This window comes from Gopherus evgoodei, chromosome 2 (assembly GCF_007399415.2).
Source record: "Gopherus evgoodei ecotype Sinaloan lineage chromosome 2, rGopEvg1_v1.p, whole genome shotgun sequence".
Classification (NCBI taxonomy): Eukaryota; Metazoa; Chordata; order Testudines; family Testudinidae; genus Gopherus; species Gopherus evgoodei.
Genome location: NC_044323.1, coordinates 150,211,386 through 150,226,641, shown reverse-complemented (window position 1 = coordinate 150,226,641; position 15,256 = coordinate 150,211,386). Strand labels below are relative to the sequence as shown.

The window sequence follows — 15,256 nt, the reverse complement described above, 5'->3', positions numbered from 1 at the left end:
TTCTCAAAACTAAACATGGCCAGTTTTTTAAACCTTTCCTCACAGATCAGCTTTTCTAAACCTTTAATCATTTTTGTTGCCCTCCTCTAGACTCTCCCCAATTTCTTCACAACTTTCCTAAAGTGTAGCACCAAGAATAGGACAGGGTACTCCTGCTGAGGCCTCACAAGCCCTGAGTAGAGTGGGACAATTACCTCACGTGTCTTACATACAACACTCGTGTTAATTGGCCCCAGAATGATATTTGGGATAATACAATTTGTACAGTGTATAATTAGCAGAGTAACATACCTGTCATGTCACTGCTAGTTTCTTTGTTGATATACTCCCATCTCAGTTTACATTACAAAAGAACAATGGATGTTATGACTGCTATTTGCATTTATACAAGAAGCAAACCTGGGTAGCACGTGCTCTCTGGACTATGCACGGCATTGGGAACTAGGAATTCCTGGGTTTTATGCCTGACTCTGCCACTGACTCTCTAGATAGCCTTGGGCAAATCTCTGTACTGTTCTGTATACGTTTCCTGTTCTGTAAAAAAGGGAGCTAATATCACCTACCTGCGGCTGTGAGAATGAATGACTTGCGCTAAAATTTTCAAACATAGCTGCCTAAAGTTAGGCTCCTAAATCCACATTTAGACATCTAACCAGAAGTGGTCTGATTGTCAGAGGTGTTTGGTGTCCTCTGCTCCCATGAACGTTAAAGTAATGTACCAGAGTGAAGAATCAGGCTCTTGGTCCCCTGCTCCACTACTCATGCTTCTCCCGCTCCATAGTATAGTACAGTAGCATGGACAGTAAGGAGCTAGCATTCTGTTATCTATGTATGGTTACTGTTTTATCAGAGCTGTGTCACTTCAAAGGAATCCATGCAGGATACGCAATATTCTTTGTTGAAGCAAAACCAATAAAAACTGTTCTTTTTTATTTCCAGTAGTGCCCAAACTGTTCTTTCCAAGCTGAGAAGACAACAAAATGCAGCTAAGCTGATTTACACCAGCCGAGGATCTGGCCTGCAAGGTTCTTTATTTCTTTGAAATGGAGGTGCTCTCCCTAACGTACCAGTCTTATCAGCACTACTTATCAAATGGGGAAACTGAGGCATAGAACTAGCAAGTCCAAGGCAGAGCCAGAAAGGGCACTGAGGTTTTCACTCTCTCGCTATGGTTTTTAATGGCACCCATCATGGCCAAATTTCCTAACTCCCAGTACAGTATTGTAATCAACAGACCATCCTCCTTACCCTTTAACTTTAAAGGTTACACCAGAACCTGACCTTCTTCCTGCATTTGTTCTCTAGAGGTTAGAGTGCTTGGAAGGCCTTACAAGGTCTTATCCATTTAATGACTTTTCCTTGTTTTATTTAGCTGATTCAGCACCTCCTCCTGTATTTGCCCTTTACTTAACATTAACAAATTACTCAGATAGTTTTACTGGCCTTTCATAGTCTACCACCGTTGTTGTAAGTGCCTCTTTATCACTGTGTTTGCATCTCATCCAAAGTCCTTACCACTTTTCTTCTGAACAGGGCTTTCAGCAATCTGTTGTCAATTTCCAATTACATTTTTAGAACACACTGGTTTAGAATGAGACATCATATCAAGTAGCAATGGCACTGCCACTGTTTTCTTTCTTAGATGTCTCTGCTCATCGGCTCTCACTTTCTTCAAATTTCATCCAAGAAGATCCTTTTCTATACATCTTAATGTATCTCTTCTGTTGTTTTTATTAATGGGCCCAAATCTGCAAACATTAAGGGTGAAATTTGTTCCTGTGCAGAGGATCTTTCTCACAAAGTCTGTACCACTTAAGTCCCACATAAGCCCTATTTTGGGGATTTAAGTAGTCTATAGGTCTTGTATTGGCCCCCTGTACAGGGATGAATTTCACCCAAGATTGGGAATTACAGAATTAGGCCTTAACTTTGTAACTGTATTATTTAACTGTATAGCATTTGAGAATACAGTTTGCAAGAAAGATACCTCTTGGCCTTAAGATCAAGAATAGTGTCAGTTTAAAATCAGATAATGTAGGAGCCTTATCTGTAGTCTTTATCCTACCCTTACAGGCATAAGAAATCCATACATTAATAAGAGGCATTTCCCATTGCTGCAATGATCCAAAACAACCACTCATTACTAAAAAGGTTGGGCTTTGATCATCATCAGAATCTTAACTTCACGCTGCTCTGTTCAAATGTTTCTTGTTTCCTCTGTTGATGCATTTTGGGGATGCACCTGTTTTCCTATGACTGAGTCAGATCCTCAGCTGATGTAAATCAAGAGTGAATCAATGGAGCTATGCTGATTATACCCGCTAGTGGCATAGCTAGAAGCAGTTCACTGCATTTTTCTGTCCCTCTTCTTTTCTGCTTGGGTTATTCTCTTTCCCGACAAGTGAATAAATACAAGACTCAACACCAATCCTGAGGTGAAATCCTGGTTCCATTGTAGTTAATGGGTGTTTTCCCATTGACTTCAAGGTGACCAGGATTTCACCCTTGCTTTCTAAACATCCTGTAGCTCTGTATTCTGTAAGTGTCCTGGCCTCAAGAGAAAGCAGCTGTTGGGGAATCCAATTCTATATACAAATCATAACTTTTCCTCTAGCAGTTTGGTTTTGAACCTTGATATTTAAAACAGATTTCACTTCTTTGTGCAGTTTCCACGGGGTTTCCCCGCTCCTGGCCTTTTTGGTTTCTGATTACATAAAGAAATTGTTGGCTGGTATTTTCACTTCACTGGGAGCTGGACATCTATCTCCCTTCTGCTCCTTTAAATATACCAGCCTTAAACTTTTTTTTTTTTTTTTTTTTAAGTGCTACAGGATCTTTTTTCTTTCATTGATGTGGGCTGGATGTTTACATGTATGACTCTTATTGGTAGGCTTACCTCCAAAATTAGAGAAAGAAGATGTTACTTTAAAGTACCTGTTTGAGTAAAGGTGGAAGACTCAGGACCTGTGTAGCACCAAGAATAGGACACGATACTCCTGCAGGACCTGTGTGCACTGTGTGAAGTTCACTTCTGTGCACAGGTCAGCACAAAGCTGATGTACCATTTTGTTCCTTTTTATGCCCTCAAAATAGGGTTTAAGTGGGATGTAAGTGTGACAGGCCTTGTTCAGGATTTCTGCACAAGGCCTGAATTTCATCCTTTTTGAGTGGGTCCATTTTAACCATCCTGTGTTAATCTATGTATTCTTTACTTGCTCTAATAATATTTATAACCAAAGATGTTAAGCTGTAGGGGCAAATTTTTCATACCTGGATGTGGTACTGAACGAAGAGCTGGATTCTGTCACATTGAGTAGTGACTTACTGTGCAGGTCGTCTCACTGATTTGAAATGGATTTCTCACAGAGTAAGATACTTGTCACCATGAATAAGACTGGCTCACCCTTGCCCTTTGTGACCTGATTTTCAAAGCACACGCACCTCCCACACGGATTTAGGTGCCTAATTCTAGGCACCCAATTTTGACCTAGAAGGTTTAAAAGTCAGAGGCTGAATCCTCAGATGGTGAAGAATCAGCATATTTCTATCCAAGTGGCACTATGCTGATTTACAGCAGCTGATAATCCGGCTCTAGATTTCTTAGGATGGTTTAAGATGGAGATTTTCCAGGGATCCTAAGGAATGACAACCCAGTTCCTCAGAAGTTGAGGATCTGGGCCCAGCTGCCCAAGGGTATGTCCACACTACCTGCCGGATTGGGAGGCAGCGATCGATCCAGAGAGAATTGATTTATTGCGACTAGTCTAGACGTGATAAATTGACCCCCGAGCACTCTCCCATTGACTCCTGTACTCCAGCGCTGTGAGAGACACAGGCAGAGTTGACGGGGAAGCGGAGGCAGTCAACTCACTGTGGTGAAGACACTATGGTAAGTCGATCTAACTATGTCGATCTAAGTATGTTGGGTAACTTAGATAGATTCCCGCCCCCCCACCCCCCAGTGTAGACCAGGGCTTAATCTCATTGAAATTCAGTGAGAGTCAGACAACTTATTCCCTTAGGCTTCTTCGAAGACCTCAGACTAATAGTCTATGGTCCGTGTGACCTTTAAAGTCCAGTTGTGTGATCTTTCCGAGTCATCATCAAATAAGAAACAGCTTCATCTTCACTAAGTTTGGTGGGGGAGAGGAAAAAAAGACACTGAATTTGAGTGCAAAAAATAAATATAAAATTTATTAAAACACCCACAATATTTTAAAGATATCAGGAATAATACATTTCACAAACCAGCTGGTTGTGTGTAACTTAAAATACAAATTAAAAAAAAAGGATCCATACTTGCAATTTTTAGGCATCCTAAAAAATAAATTTACTGAAACACTGGAGAAAAAAAAGTGTAAGGAAAAAATACAAACGAAAAAGAGGGGGGAAATTATACAAAATAAAATTATCAGCATAAATTTACTGTACTAATAATATCTACAGTTTAATACACATTAATCCTATTGCCTTGAGACATTGTAAAATCTACCATTCGTCAATCAACCCCAGATAAAACTTCATTTCAAGTAGCCACAGTCACAAGTCAACAAAGAAATCTTCAAGTGTGATTCACAAGGATGCCTCCACTGGAGGCCTTGTCACCAAATATGAATTCAAAGAGACAAGAAATCAAATACATAGAGAAGTTACGGTTTTAAAATTAACTAAACTGAATCAGTCTGTCACAATACAACCTTTTTCCTCATTTCTCTTAAATTAAAAATGCATTTTTGTTGTTAAAAAAAAGAAAAGACAGCATCACACCTATACTTAACCTGTTTTTGTTTTGTTACATACAAAAAAAAAAGTATTAAAAATAAAGACTTGGAGGTCAAGAACCAGCTAAACAGTAAAATGTTTTCAAAGTGTGACCAGCGGTGAGTAATCCCTGAAAAATGGTTGTTAAAATGAGGAAAAGATGGGAAAATCACTACAAAAAGGATCCCTGATATTGGAACAGAAGAAGAATTAGGCCAGTATGCTCTGCTATTCTTAGGCAAAAAGAGCAACATAAAATCTAGACCTTGAACCTGCATCTCCTTTATAAAGGCAAAGCTCCCATAGGGCCTGGTTCTCATTTACATTAAAGCCCATTTTACCACTTTGGCTGAGTAAAGGGACCTTAATGTAAATGAGCAATAGGCCCTGCTGAGTTTAATGGGATACTTGTCTTCATTAAGAAAGCAGGGGCGGTCCGCATTGCTACCGGATATATGATTTAGCATTGGCACCTGGAAAATAATCTATGTATGAGCTGAAGAGTACAGTTACAAAACATAATTTAGTGAGACCCTTGTTATTCAAAGGACTAAACAGAACTGACTTTGTGATGAGTTTTGGGTGCTCAGCACTGCCCAAAATTGGACCCTCAGGGCCAAATCCTCAGGTGTATGTGCCATGAATGATGCTGTTTAACACCAGCTGAGAATCTGGCACTAAATGTCACTGTCCAGTCTCACCAGATTATGTCTCGTGACTGTACTCTTCAGCTTGCATCTGGATTAACACACCCAGCACCTTCAATCCTTGCTCAAGCAAAAATCCCACTGAAGCTCAGGGAAGTTTTGCAGGAGAAATGGATTGGAAGCATGAAGCCCTAATATTTCCAGGAGTATTTTCCCCCAGAATATGTAGAAAGAAGCAAATATAGTTGTTTGTTATAATTTTGTTTAAAAAGACTAGTAAAGTATGCAGATCAAACTCTGCTCTGAATGACACTGGTGTAAATCCAGAATAAACACCACTGATTTCAATCAGTGCACAATACTTCAGATTTACCCCAGTGCGCCTGAGGACCTGAGTTTTGATACCATTAGTGGGTAGCTCTTTATTTCACAAGCAACGTCATTGAGCCAGAGCTTTGGCTAATGTAAATCAGTGTAGCTCCGCTGAAGTCAGTGAAACTATGCCAATTTATACCAGCTGAGACTTCAATGAGACACGTGGAATTAGGTCCTATTCAAAATGAACAAGGGTATTGAGTAAGATGAATGAGAAATCACCTAAGAATAGAGCTAAACAGGCCAAAAAGTTCTAAAATGTCAAGTACAGTGTAAAATTAACCAAATGCATACCCTAGTTTTTAATATTTTTATCTATCTTTATTCCATTATCTATAGTTGAATCATAAATTGCCACGACAGTCTATTTTTGAGGTATTTTTCTTATGTATCGTGACAACAGCAAGCTTACACAACAAAACTCAGGTGTCTGTACAGCTTATAACATCAAATCACATGAACCCAAAAGAAAAGAAAGAGTAGCGCAAGTGGGGGGCGTGGGGAGAATGGAAATGTAAAAGTATTGGTATAAGTTTTAGGTATCTCTCTGTTTCTAGCCACAAATAGTGATATACGAAGAAAAGTCAGACTAAGTGGTAGAAATGAAGCAGGCATTCCTAAAAGAAGCAGCTCTATGGTCTATCCTGCAAAAAACAAAGAACTCCCACTGGGCTATATTCAGCTGTCATTTACATCCCTATCACCTGACTTTCAGTCATGTGATAGCAGTGTCAGGGCCTGGTCCAAAGACCACTGAAGTCAACAAAAAGCTTCCCACTGACTTCACTGGACTCTGGGTCGGGCCCTAACCGAATGCAAAAGGAAGTGTTTGCTCTCGGTTACACTCGTGAAAACATGCCTTGATTTCAATGGACTTTCTTCAGATTTACCCCAGCAACACCGCAAATGGCATCTAGCCCAGTAGGAGATTTTCGTAAGTAAAGAGAGCAAGATCAGGGCCCCACAGGACTAAACCCTTACTTTTTGCTTTGAAACAAAGTGAGTTGAAGAAGTAGAATGTTACATTAACTTTTAGAATAACTGCTCTGGGTCCACAGAAACACGGTTCCTTTCTTTTCCTCTCTTCACACAGATGGAATTTACCACCCACTCATGGGGGTAAAAAATTCCATTCTGTGCTCGAACGACGCTAAATCTTGAATTCTGCACCAATTTTATTTTTGCATAATAACTATAAATTCAGGGCACCAGTTCTACCCTCGCTGCATTGTGCATCTTGGGTAAGATTTCACAAGAGTAACTAAGAGCACAGTTGGGACCATGAAGTGCATTTGGTTTCCCCGCAAGAAGAAAACCAAGGAAGAAAACCCCTTTCATTTTTTACCCACGGTAATAAGATTTACAGTTATTTGCTTGGGTTCTGATTCTGCCACCCCTTCCAATTTATAGAACTTTTCCAGGAGCAGGCAGGAATTAACCCTTAATTAGCTGAGCAAATACCAACTATAGGGACCAGATTCTCAGCAGATTTAAACCATCACAGCTTCATGTAAGTCATATGGAGCTACATTCATTCACAGTAGCTGAGGATCTGGCCCTGGGAGGCAAATTCAGATCTCACACCAGGTCTAAATCCAGAGTAATCCCCAGAAAATGATGCTGGATTTCCAGCAGCACGAATTAGATCAGAATCTGGCTCTATATTTAGATCCAGAGCAGAGATGCTAAAAGCTGTCACTGAAGAAAAAGAAACTTTATTCTCAGCTATTTTTTTTTCTTGGTTCTCTGGTTTTACATATACATAAGTAGCACCTCAGCAAGATGGAATCAGGCAAAACATGATACAATTTGTTAAAACACCATAGCACCATTTTATTACAAGATTTCATTTAATAAAAATATGCCTTATATAGCCCACAAAGCATATTCCAATATTAAAAGGAAAAGTTGAGGCACCTCAGGAATTCTTTTTTCTCTCTCTTTACTATGCCTTATTACAGGACACAGCTACGGTTTTGGTACATGAGGAATGGTCCTAACTGGTTTCCCAATGAGACTTTAGGCCCATAGGATTTTGCCTTTGACCTCATAGGGAGCAGGAAGAAGCTTCCTCCCCAACCTGTCTGCTAATCACTCGGAGCGAAATTTGTCCCCGCAAAGGGCCTATGTGCCATGTCAGATCTATGGGATTTGAGTGGTGTGTACTCATGCTGGTCCTCTGTACGAGGGTATATTTCACTCTGCATAAGTAATATTTAGGAGTACAGCAAATGCAATCCTGGATTCCTTGCACAATCTGAATTCAGTGATAGGTGAGGGAGGCTGGGAATGCAGCATCAGGGCCAATATTTGGTTCCCGTACATTCCCTTCACTCCCCTTTTGCTGTGAGCCCCGGATTTTATCAGAAGCAAGAAATAAGTGTCAAAAGCGAGAGACTTCAGTCCACTCCGCTGTGTCTGGGTAACAAGGCAAAGCATTACAGATGAAGAGACTGATGTCCTGAAAGAAAAACATTAAAACAACCTCTTTGGGCTCAAAACCTCTTCCCATGGAAGTCGATGGAAGCTTTGCTGATGACTTTAATGGGAGCAGGAGCAGGCCCTTTGTCAAGATTTTCCCAGGGTTATAGACTTGTTTGTTGTCCTAGCACCGTTTGTTGGTTATACCTGCTGCAAATCATTACACCAAAAGTAAATAAAAATCCCTTAGCAGTATTCTGAGCTTGTCATTTCACCTGTGTTATGACATTAAAGACAAATCAATGTGGTGGGACACTGGGCTGGATTCTGCTCTGAGTGGGTAAAATTCACCCTTGCGCAGAACACCTGTGCACCACTTATGTTCCACTTAAAGCCAACATGAGCTGAAGTGGTGCATCGGCCTTTAGCTGTTTCTCTGCACATGGCTTGCTGTCACCCAGTTACAATGGTGGAGTCAACGGGCCTGGATCCTCACCTCACTCCTCAGTGGACATCAGAAGTAATTCCATTGAAGTCGCCTGGCCTGGTGTAAATCAGCGCAGCTCTACTGTCATCAATGGAGCTACGCTGATTTATGCCAGCTTGAGGATCAGTGGAATTGCTCAGGGGAAATCAGAGCAAAAATCAAGCCTATTTCTTCAAGTGGCTTCAAATTTATTCTGGTGTAACGAGCAGAATCCGGTGTATCCTTCAATTATGAGAGATAATAGACTCCTAGGGACAGATCCTCAGCAGGTGTATATTGGCATGGCTCCACTGACTTAATCTTTTGCAGCCATCCTAAGAATACAGCTGTATATAGGGTCCATTTCTGCTTCATGCTATTGGATTCTTTTAATGCTTTGAATCACAATGGCTTTTTCATGGTTAAAAACAATTGTGATCGCCATGACATTAGATACAAATGATAGTGCCAATAGAAAATAAAGAAAAATATTTTAAACAGACTTTCAGCAGCAAGGGGTTAATAGCTGTGCATAGTTTTATATTTTTAATAGAAGTCTGAAGCATGCTAATTTTTAATGACTGAGATTTGAGGTAGGTTATATATGTAGTGTAAAACAATGTGAGACTGCAAAAGTATTCATCATCAATTAAAACACCATTTTAGCTGTGCTGGCTGGAATTGGGAGGTTTTGCTTTTAATTGGAACAGCATTATTTTTTTAACCAAAACTATCTATTTTAAAACTGTTTGGGAAAATGATAGGCCAGATTCTGACCTAATTTACTCTGGTGTAACTCCACTCCAGATTTATACCAACATAGATAAAATCAGAATATGAGGTCATGACCCTGACTCTGTGCCCCGTTATGCTGGTGTAAAATTGGCATGATGGAGCAAGTGGAGAGTCAGGCTCTATGTTCTTAGTTAAAGGGCCAAAACTACGGGCCAAGACTCTGATCTCAGTTACGCCAGTGTAATTCTACCAACTGGAGTGAAATGACTCTGGGTTTACAAGGGGGTCACTGAGATCAGAATCCGGCCCTCAAGGATTATTTGCGTGAGTGAGGCAAGCAGGGTTTGGCCCTTCTGTCATTTTCTCCCACTCCATCTAATAATATCACCACTATTACCAATAGGATATGACCAGACATACACTGAACATGAGTATAGTCACAAATGTTATAATATATCACAATCAGATCCAGTCTAAAAATTCCTAAACAGAAACCTACGAAGAAGTGTGACTCTGACAAATCAGATGGACTCTGTCACATTCTTAAAATGTATTCCCCTTCCCCTCCACCCCAAATATTACAATTTCTTGCTCTCCAAAGTCATCTAAAAGAAGCTTTCAAGGCACCCATGCAACAACCTAAAATATGGAAGTCGAATGAGACCTGGGTGAAAAGTACGGATGCTGGAAAGAAATCAAAACCACCACAACAACAAAAACAAGTCATTTTTAAGAAGTTCAGGTGCAACATTTCCTCAAAGCTAGAAAATTAGCATGCTCACTAAGGGCCTGATCCTGCAACTATCGGGGTCAATGGTAAAACTCCCATTGCCTTCAACAGTGCATTACAGGATCATAAGGACTGAGGGCCAGAGACACAGCTGACATAGTTCCACTGAAGACAATGGCCACTCTACACCAGCTGAGGATCTACCTCCTTGAGTGCTTTAGTTTGTTATAATATGAAGTTCAGAGGGTTTCCTATAAATCTGACTTGGAATAATTCTACAGCCTTGATATGATCTTGGGTATTTATAACTAAGCAATAATAGCTCATTGATTTTCCTTGTCAAATATATGCAACTATACAGAATACAGAAAAAAAAATTATGACGGACGGACAAAGCATGTTAAATATTTTGCCACTATATACAGTTCTCCCACAATAATTTGTTTAAAACATACTGCTTTCAAGTTGTCGGGGTTTTTTTGTTTTGTTTTGTTTTTAAATCTAGGTGAAAGTGCTTTTAAAAAAATCTTTCCCTATTTACAGTTTAAAATCAGACCACACAAACGTTCAGGATGTTTTACAGCGATCCTGTGATTTTCTGTGCCAGTGCACGAGGAACAAGGTTTACAGTAAACAAAACGTTATGTACGGTTAAGTTCTCAGTTCTCTCTCTCTCTCTCTCTCTCTCTGACTCTCCAAAAGGCACCTGAAAGTGCAGAATTATAACTGAGTATTGTTATCCAGTTTTAAATGTCTACCAGGCCTGATCTTTCAGAATCTTATGCAGGGGAGCAGCCCCTCCATCCCTAAGAAGTAATGGGGCTACTCAGCTGAAGAACCAGGCTTCTACATTTGGAATTTCCCACAGAATGTCCTGTAGGAACAGCAGGCAATGGACTTACTCTGACTTCCGCTGAAGTCAGTGGGAATTTTGCCGGTGATTTCAACGGGAGCGGGATAGCACCTGTTATCCATTAAGTACTTTATCATTTATCTCAGGGCTCAGTTCCCATGAAGGAAGAAATTCACCTCTGTAGAGAACATGCTCAAGGGCCCAGGCATCACTTAAGTACCATTTAAACTCTCAGGGCCAGATTCTCAGCTGGGGTAAATGATTGTAACTAGTGAAATCAATAGTCTTTTTACACCAGGCGAGACCTAAGCAGTGAGAACTCAGGGCTTAAGTTGGGCACAGAAATTGTGCAGGGCTTCTGCACATGGGTGAATTTCACCCTACATTTTTTTTTGGGATCACTCCATATAATTTCTGCTAACATCACAGAAATGCAGCCCTCCCATGGAGAACGTCTCTCTAGCTTCAGAGAATTTCCTCCCACCCGTTGCTCCTATTTAGCAAGTTATTTGAATCAATCGTTCCCAACAGCTTTGTAGAGGGGGATAAGAAGTCATGATTCAGATTGTTAAAAAGCACCACTTAGTTTTGCTGTAATCATCATCGTCGTTATAAAAAAATGGCACCAGGAAAATAATTAGCTTGCAGGAAACGGTCATCAATTTCATTTTTGTGTTTGAAAACGCCGACTTGTCATAGGGGAGTTTTTACAGTACAGAAGCATGCACCATTGGAAAATGTAGGAGGCGGCTTGCAAGTCATTTTCGGTATTCACTCCTCCCAGAGCTGATCAAACAGAGAACGTCCCCTTGAGACTGAAAGCACCAAACTTAGCAACAGTGAGTACACAGAGCAACACTAACTATTCACAGTTTTTGTTGGGTTCTTGAAGATACAGTAACCCCCTCTTTAACCCCTCCAGATTTTTTTTTTTTACCGCTATAAGGTGACAGAGTATGATCGGTACAAAAATAGCAAGGACAGTAGTCCAGATGTCCCAGGCTCATCTCTCTTGTATAAGAAACCTACTGTCCTCTATACTGTCACCTTGTAGCTGAATACATAACAATGTGAGTTTGGTGAGAATATCAAAATAGCTGATAAACTATTCAGCATGAAGACAAATCATCCTGGATAATTTGGTCTTGCTTTCAACCTGGTTTATAATGTATTCATCAAAAGTGTTTGGTGTTAGCTCACATTCTGAACTCACAGCACTTTAAAGCCATCAGACCTGACTGTTCTCCCACTTAGGAAATTACCCCTTTGCAGAGGGGCCAGGATGAGGCATAGCACCACTTAAGTCAGACTTAGGGACTTCTGCTGCCTGTTTACACAGGCTCTGGTTTTCCACTGGTGTAACTCCATCAATTTCAGTGGATTTATTCCTGAGGCAAGTAGGAGGCAAATCAAACCCTTTACCTATAAACAGGCGCTGTTAGGAGAAAACATCTCCGTTAGACACACCATCTTCAAAACCCCAGCATCTGCCTAGAAGTAGGAATCCTTTACTCTATCTGCAACTGGTTTCCACATCATTCTCTGTATATTTCCCAGCCCCAGAGGGTTACTGTATCTGTAAGAAACGATCAGTCAAGCTGCAAAATACGCACTTTAGTTAATTTGAAAAACAGGATGTTCAAACCATTTTCGATTGACTTTAAAGCACACATTTCCAGATGGTTTCCAAGCTGAAATTCCCTACCAGCGTTAACATGAGTGAGCTGTACAGATTCTACTTTTTTCAAGCTGGTTTGGTGTTTTTTTTTGTTTTTGTTTTTTTAAGATCTGCTTCATTGTTGTAATAATAAAAAAAATCCAATAAATACATATTTTAAATGGAATTAAAAACCTCTCCTTTGTGAAAGGACACTATAAATTTTTCTTTTCCATTCTTGTGATGTACAAGGATAGATTAAAAAAATGCGGAGATATAAATATTAGATTACTGAAAAATGTTAACAGCAATAAGTGTTCGTTCGTTCGTTTGTTTAACTCCTCTCAAAGTGCAGATTTTAGAAGGTTTGCACTTGAGTAGATTTTTTTTCCCCTACATGCATTAGGAGAAAGCACCACAAAGCAACACTGTGGTCCAGTGTCGCAGACGATGAGGTAAGATGGCCATATTAGCTGTATTAATCTCATATCCAGCGACTGTATGGTCCAGTTACCTTGGTATAGGCATATGAGGACACAGTGATAGCAGAGTTTGTTGGAATAGCCACTGCTTGCCGTGTTGGGACAGAATCTTTCTTTTCTTTGTGTCGGGGTTCGGGGGCCATGGCGCCTCCCCACTTGCGCTTTTTGCTGAATGGCTTGGTATCCTGCTGGAGCCCAAGCCTGGCTGCTTCTTCCTGCCTCACTCTCGCCCTCTCCGCCAGCTGTTTCATCTTGGCTTCCCAAAGGGCGAGGCCGTGATTGGGCTGGTTCAAGTTTTTGTGTTGGTAAAACACCAGTGAGATGCGGGTTGGGTGACACCGGTTGGGTTTCTTGAGCGGGGTGGTGGCGTGCAGCTCCCGCCTGGCGCATTCAATCAGGATGGAGCCGTGGGCCGGGGCCACCGCCACCCCGCCTATGTTTTCATCCAGGAAATTGTGTTCGCTGTCTGACCACTCCTCTTCCTCCTCATCATCTTCCTCCTCCTCCTTGAGGGTTTTATCGGGCAGCTCCTCCATGCTGTCATCCAAGCTGAAGGGGTCCCACAGTTTCTCCTGATGATGGATACTGGGCAAGAACGCATTACCGTCTGCTTTCAAGGTGCCAAATGGCTTCTCGCTACACACGCTTGACCCCATGGTGGCTGATGAGCCAAAGGAATCCCATGGCTTCTCATGCAGCCCTGAGCTAGGCGTCGGAGTCCTCCTCTCATCCACCTTGACCGAGTTCCACAGTTCATCTTGAAACCCAGGGTTCCCCTTGAGGGTGGAGCTGAAGTTCAGCTGGCTGAGGTTCCAGGGCTTTTCCTGCAGGTTTGAATTTGCAGAACTAGGCAAGACTGAAGGGCTTTCATTGAGTTTGCAAGGGCTCCATGGTTTCCCAAGCAGGCTAGAACTATGTTGCATTGCCTGCCCATCTCCAGAAAATATATTCCATTGTTTCTCCTGGAGCTGAGACTGGGGTAACTGGGTAGCGTTTGAGTGTCCATTGAAGGAATTCAATTTATCCTGCATGCTCGTGTTGGGTAAGTTGGTATTGTCATTGGGCGTAAACATATTCCAAGAACGCTCTGCATTACTAGTCCTGTCAGAAGGAGACACATTCCTGGTGACTTTGTAGGGGCTCCACTGTTGTTCCTGATCGCCGTTCTGCGATGACAAGGGCACACCGGACAGATTGAGACTTGAGTTTTGTACATTCACGGCAGCCCTTTGAATGGACTCGATGTGTGACAAGGCGTCTACGGGCTCTTGTTTGATTGCTCGGTTGCTGAAACAGTTTGTGTTTTGTGCAAATGGTGGGGTTTCCATTGGGACTGAGTTAGTCCTTTGGGACATGGCCATGGATTTCTGGCTGGCATACCTGTTGGCTTTCTCATAGGTCCGCTGGTGGTGGTTTTTGTTTCGTACAGAGGGTGGGAGTTGCTCTGAGAACTCTGAATTCCTGTAAGTGTGGTTAAGGTTATCTTGCAATTCTTGGAGGTCGGGTTTCTTCTCATAGCTGCTACTTACCCAATCCCCACTCCTCGGCTCAGTGGCACCATAATTCAGAAACTGCGAAGGGAACATGTGGTTGCTGGAGAATCCGTAATATCCAAAGGAGGGAAAAGTGAACTTTGAATGAAACCCATTCATGGAAGGCAGATTAGGCTGTGCATAGTAGGAATGGTAAGAGTAAACGCTGTTCATGCTGTACGGGTCTGAGGGGCGGCAGCTCCCCAGAACGGAGTAGCTTTCCACCACTGCATTGCCGTTGTATTTGAAAGTGTTGTAATGGTTGTGCGGTTCAACTTTGATGGAAGGTTTGACTGAGTGCTGGGAGAGTCCATTTTGTAATGCCATACCTGTGGGCAAAACACAAAGCGTAACGGTGACTGGCCATACAACCTAGGGGAATCTCCTTAGTAAGCCAAAGATTAAGTCATGGGCCAGCACTTCAGCTGGTGTAAATCAGCAGAGCCCCACTGGAGTCCATGGAACTCCATTGCTCTACACCAGCTGAGGATCTTCTCCCCAGAACCAATCACTGCCAAAGCTTCACCAAGGGTCATACGCTGCTTATTATGTGATTGGAGATGTCAAGAGAATGCTGGTTCTAAACTAGTGGCCTGT

At 41.6% G+C, this 15,256-nt stretch overlaps 1 protein-coding gene across 5 annotated transcripts in view; it reads right to left on the bottom strand.

Moving 5' to 3' along the window:
- Positions 1-4,792: 4,792 nt before the first annotated feature.
- The window catches only part of TET3 (tet methylcytosine dioxygenase 3), a 167,946-nt gene continuing 157,482 nt past the window's right edge, over positions 4,793-15,256 (bottom strand). For all 5 annotated transcript variants that reach the window (XM_030551911.1, XM_030551912.1, XM_030551914.1 and 2 more), the window contains one exon: positions 4,793-14,988. In XM_030551911.1, coding sequence (XP_030407771.1) covers positions 13,130-14,988 — 1,859 coding nt within the window. In that variant the 3' untranslated portion in view covers positions 4,793-13,129. The remainder of the gene's footprint in view (positions 14,989-15,256) is intronic.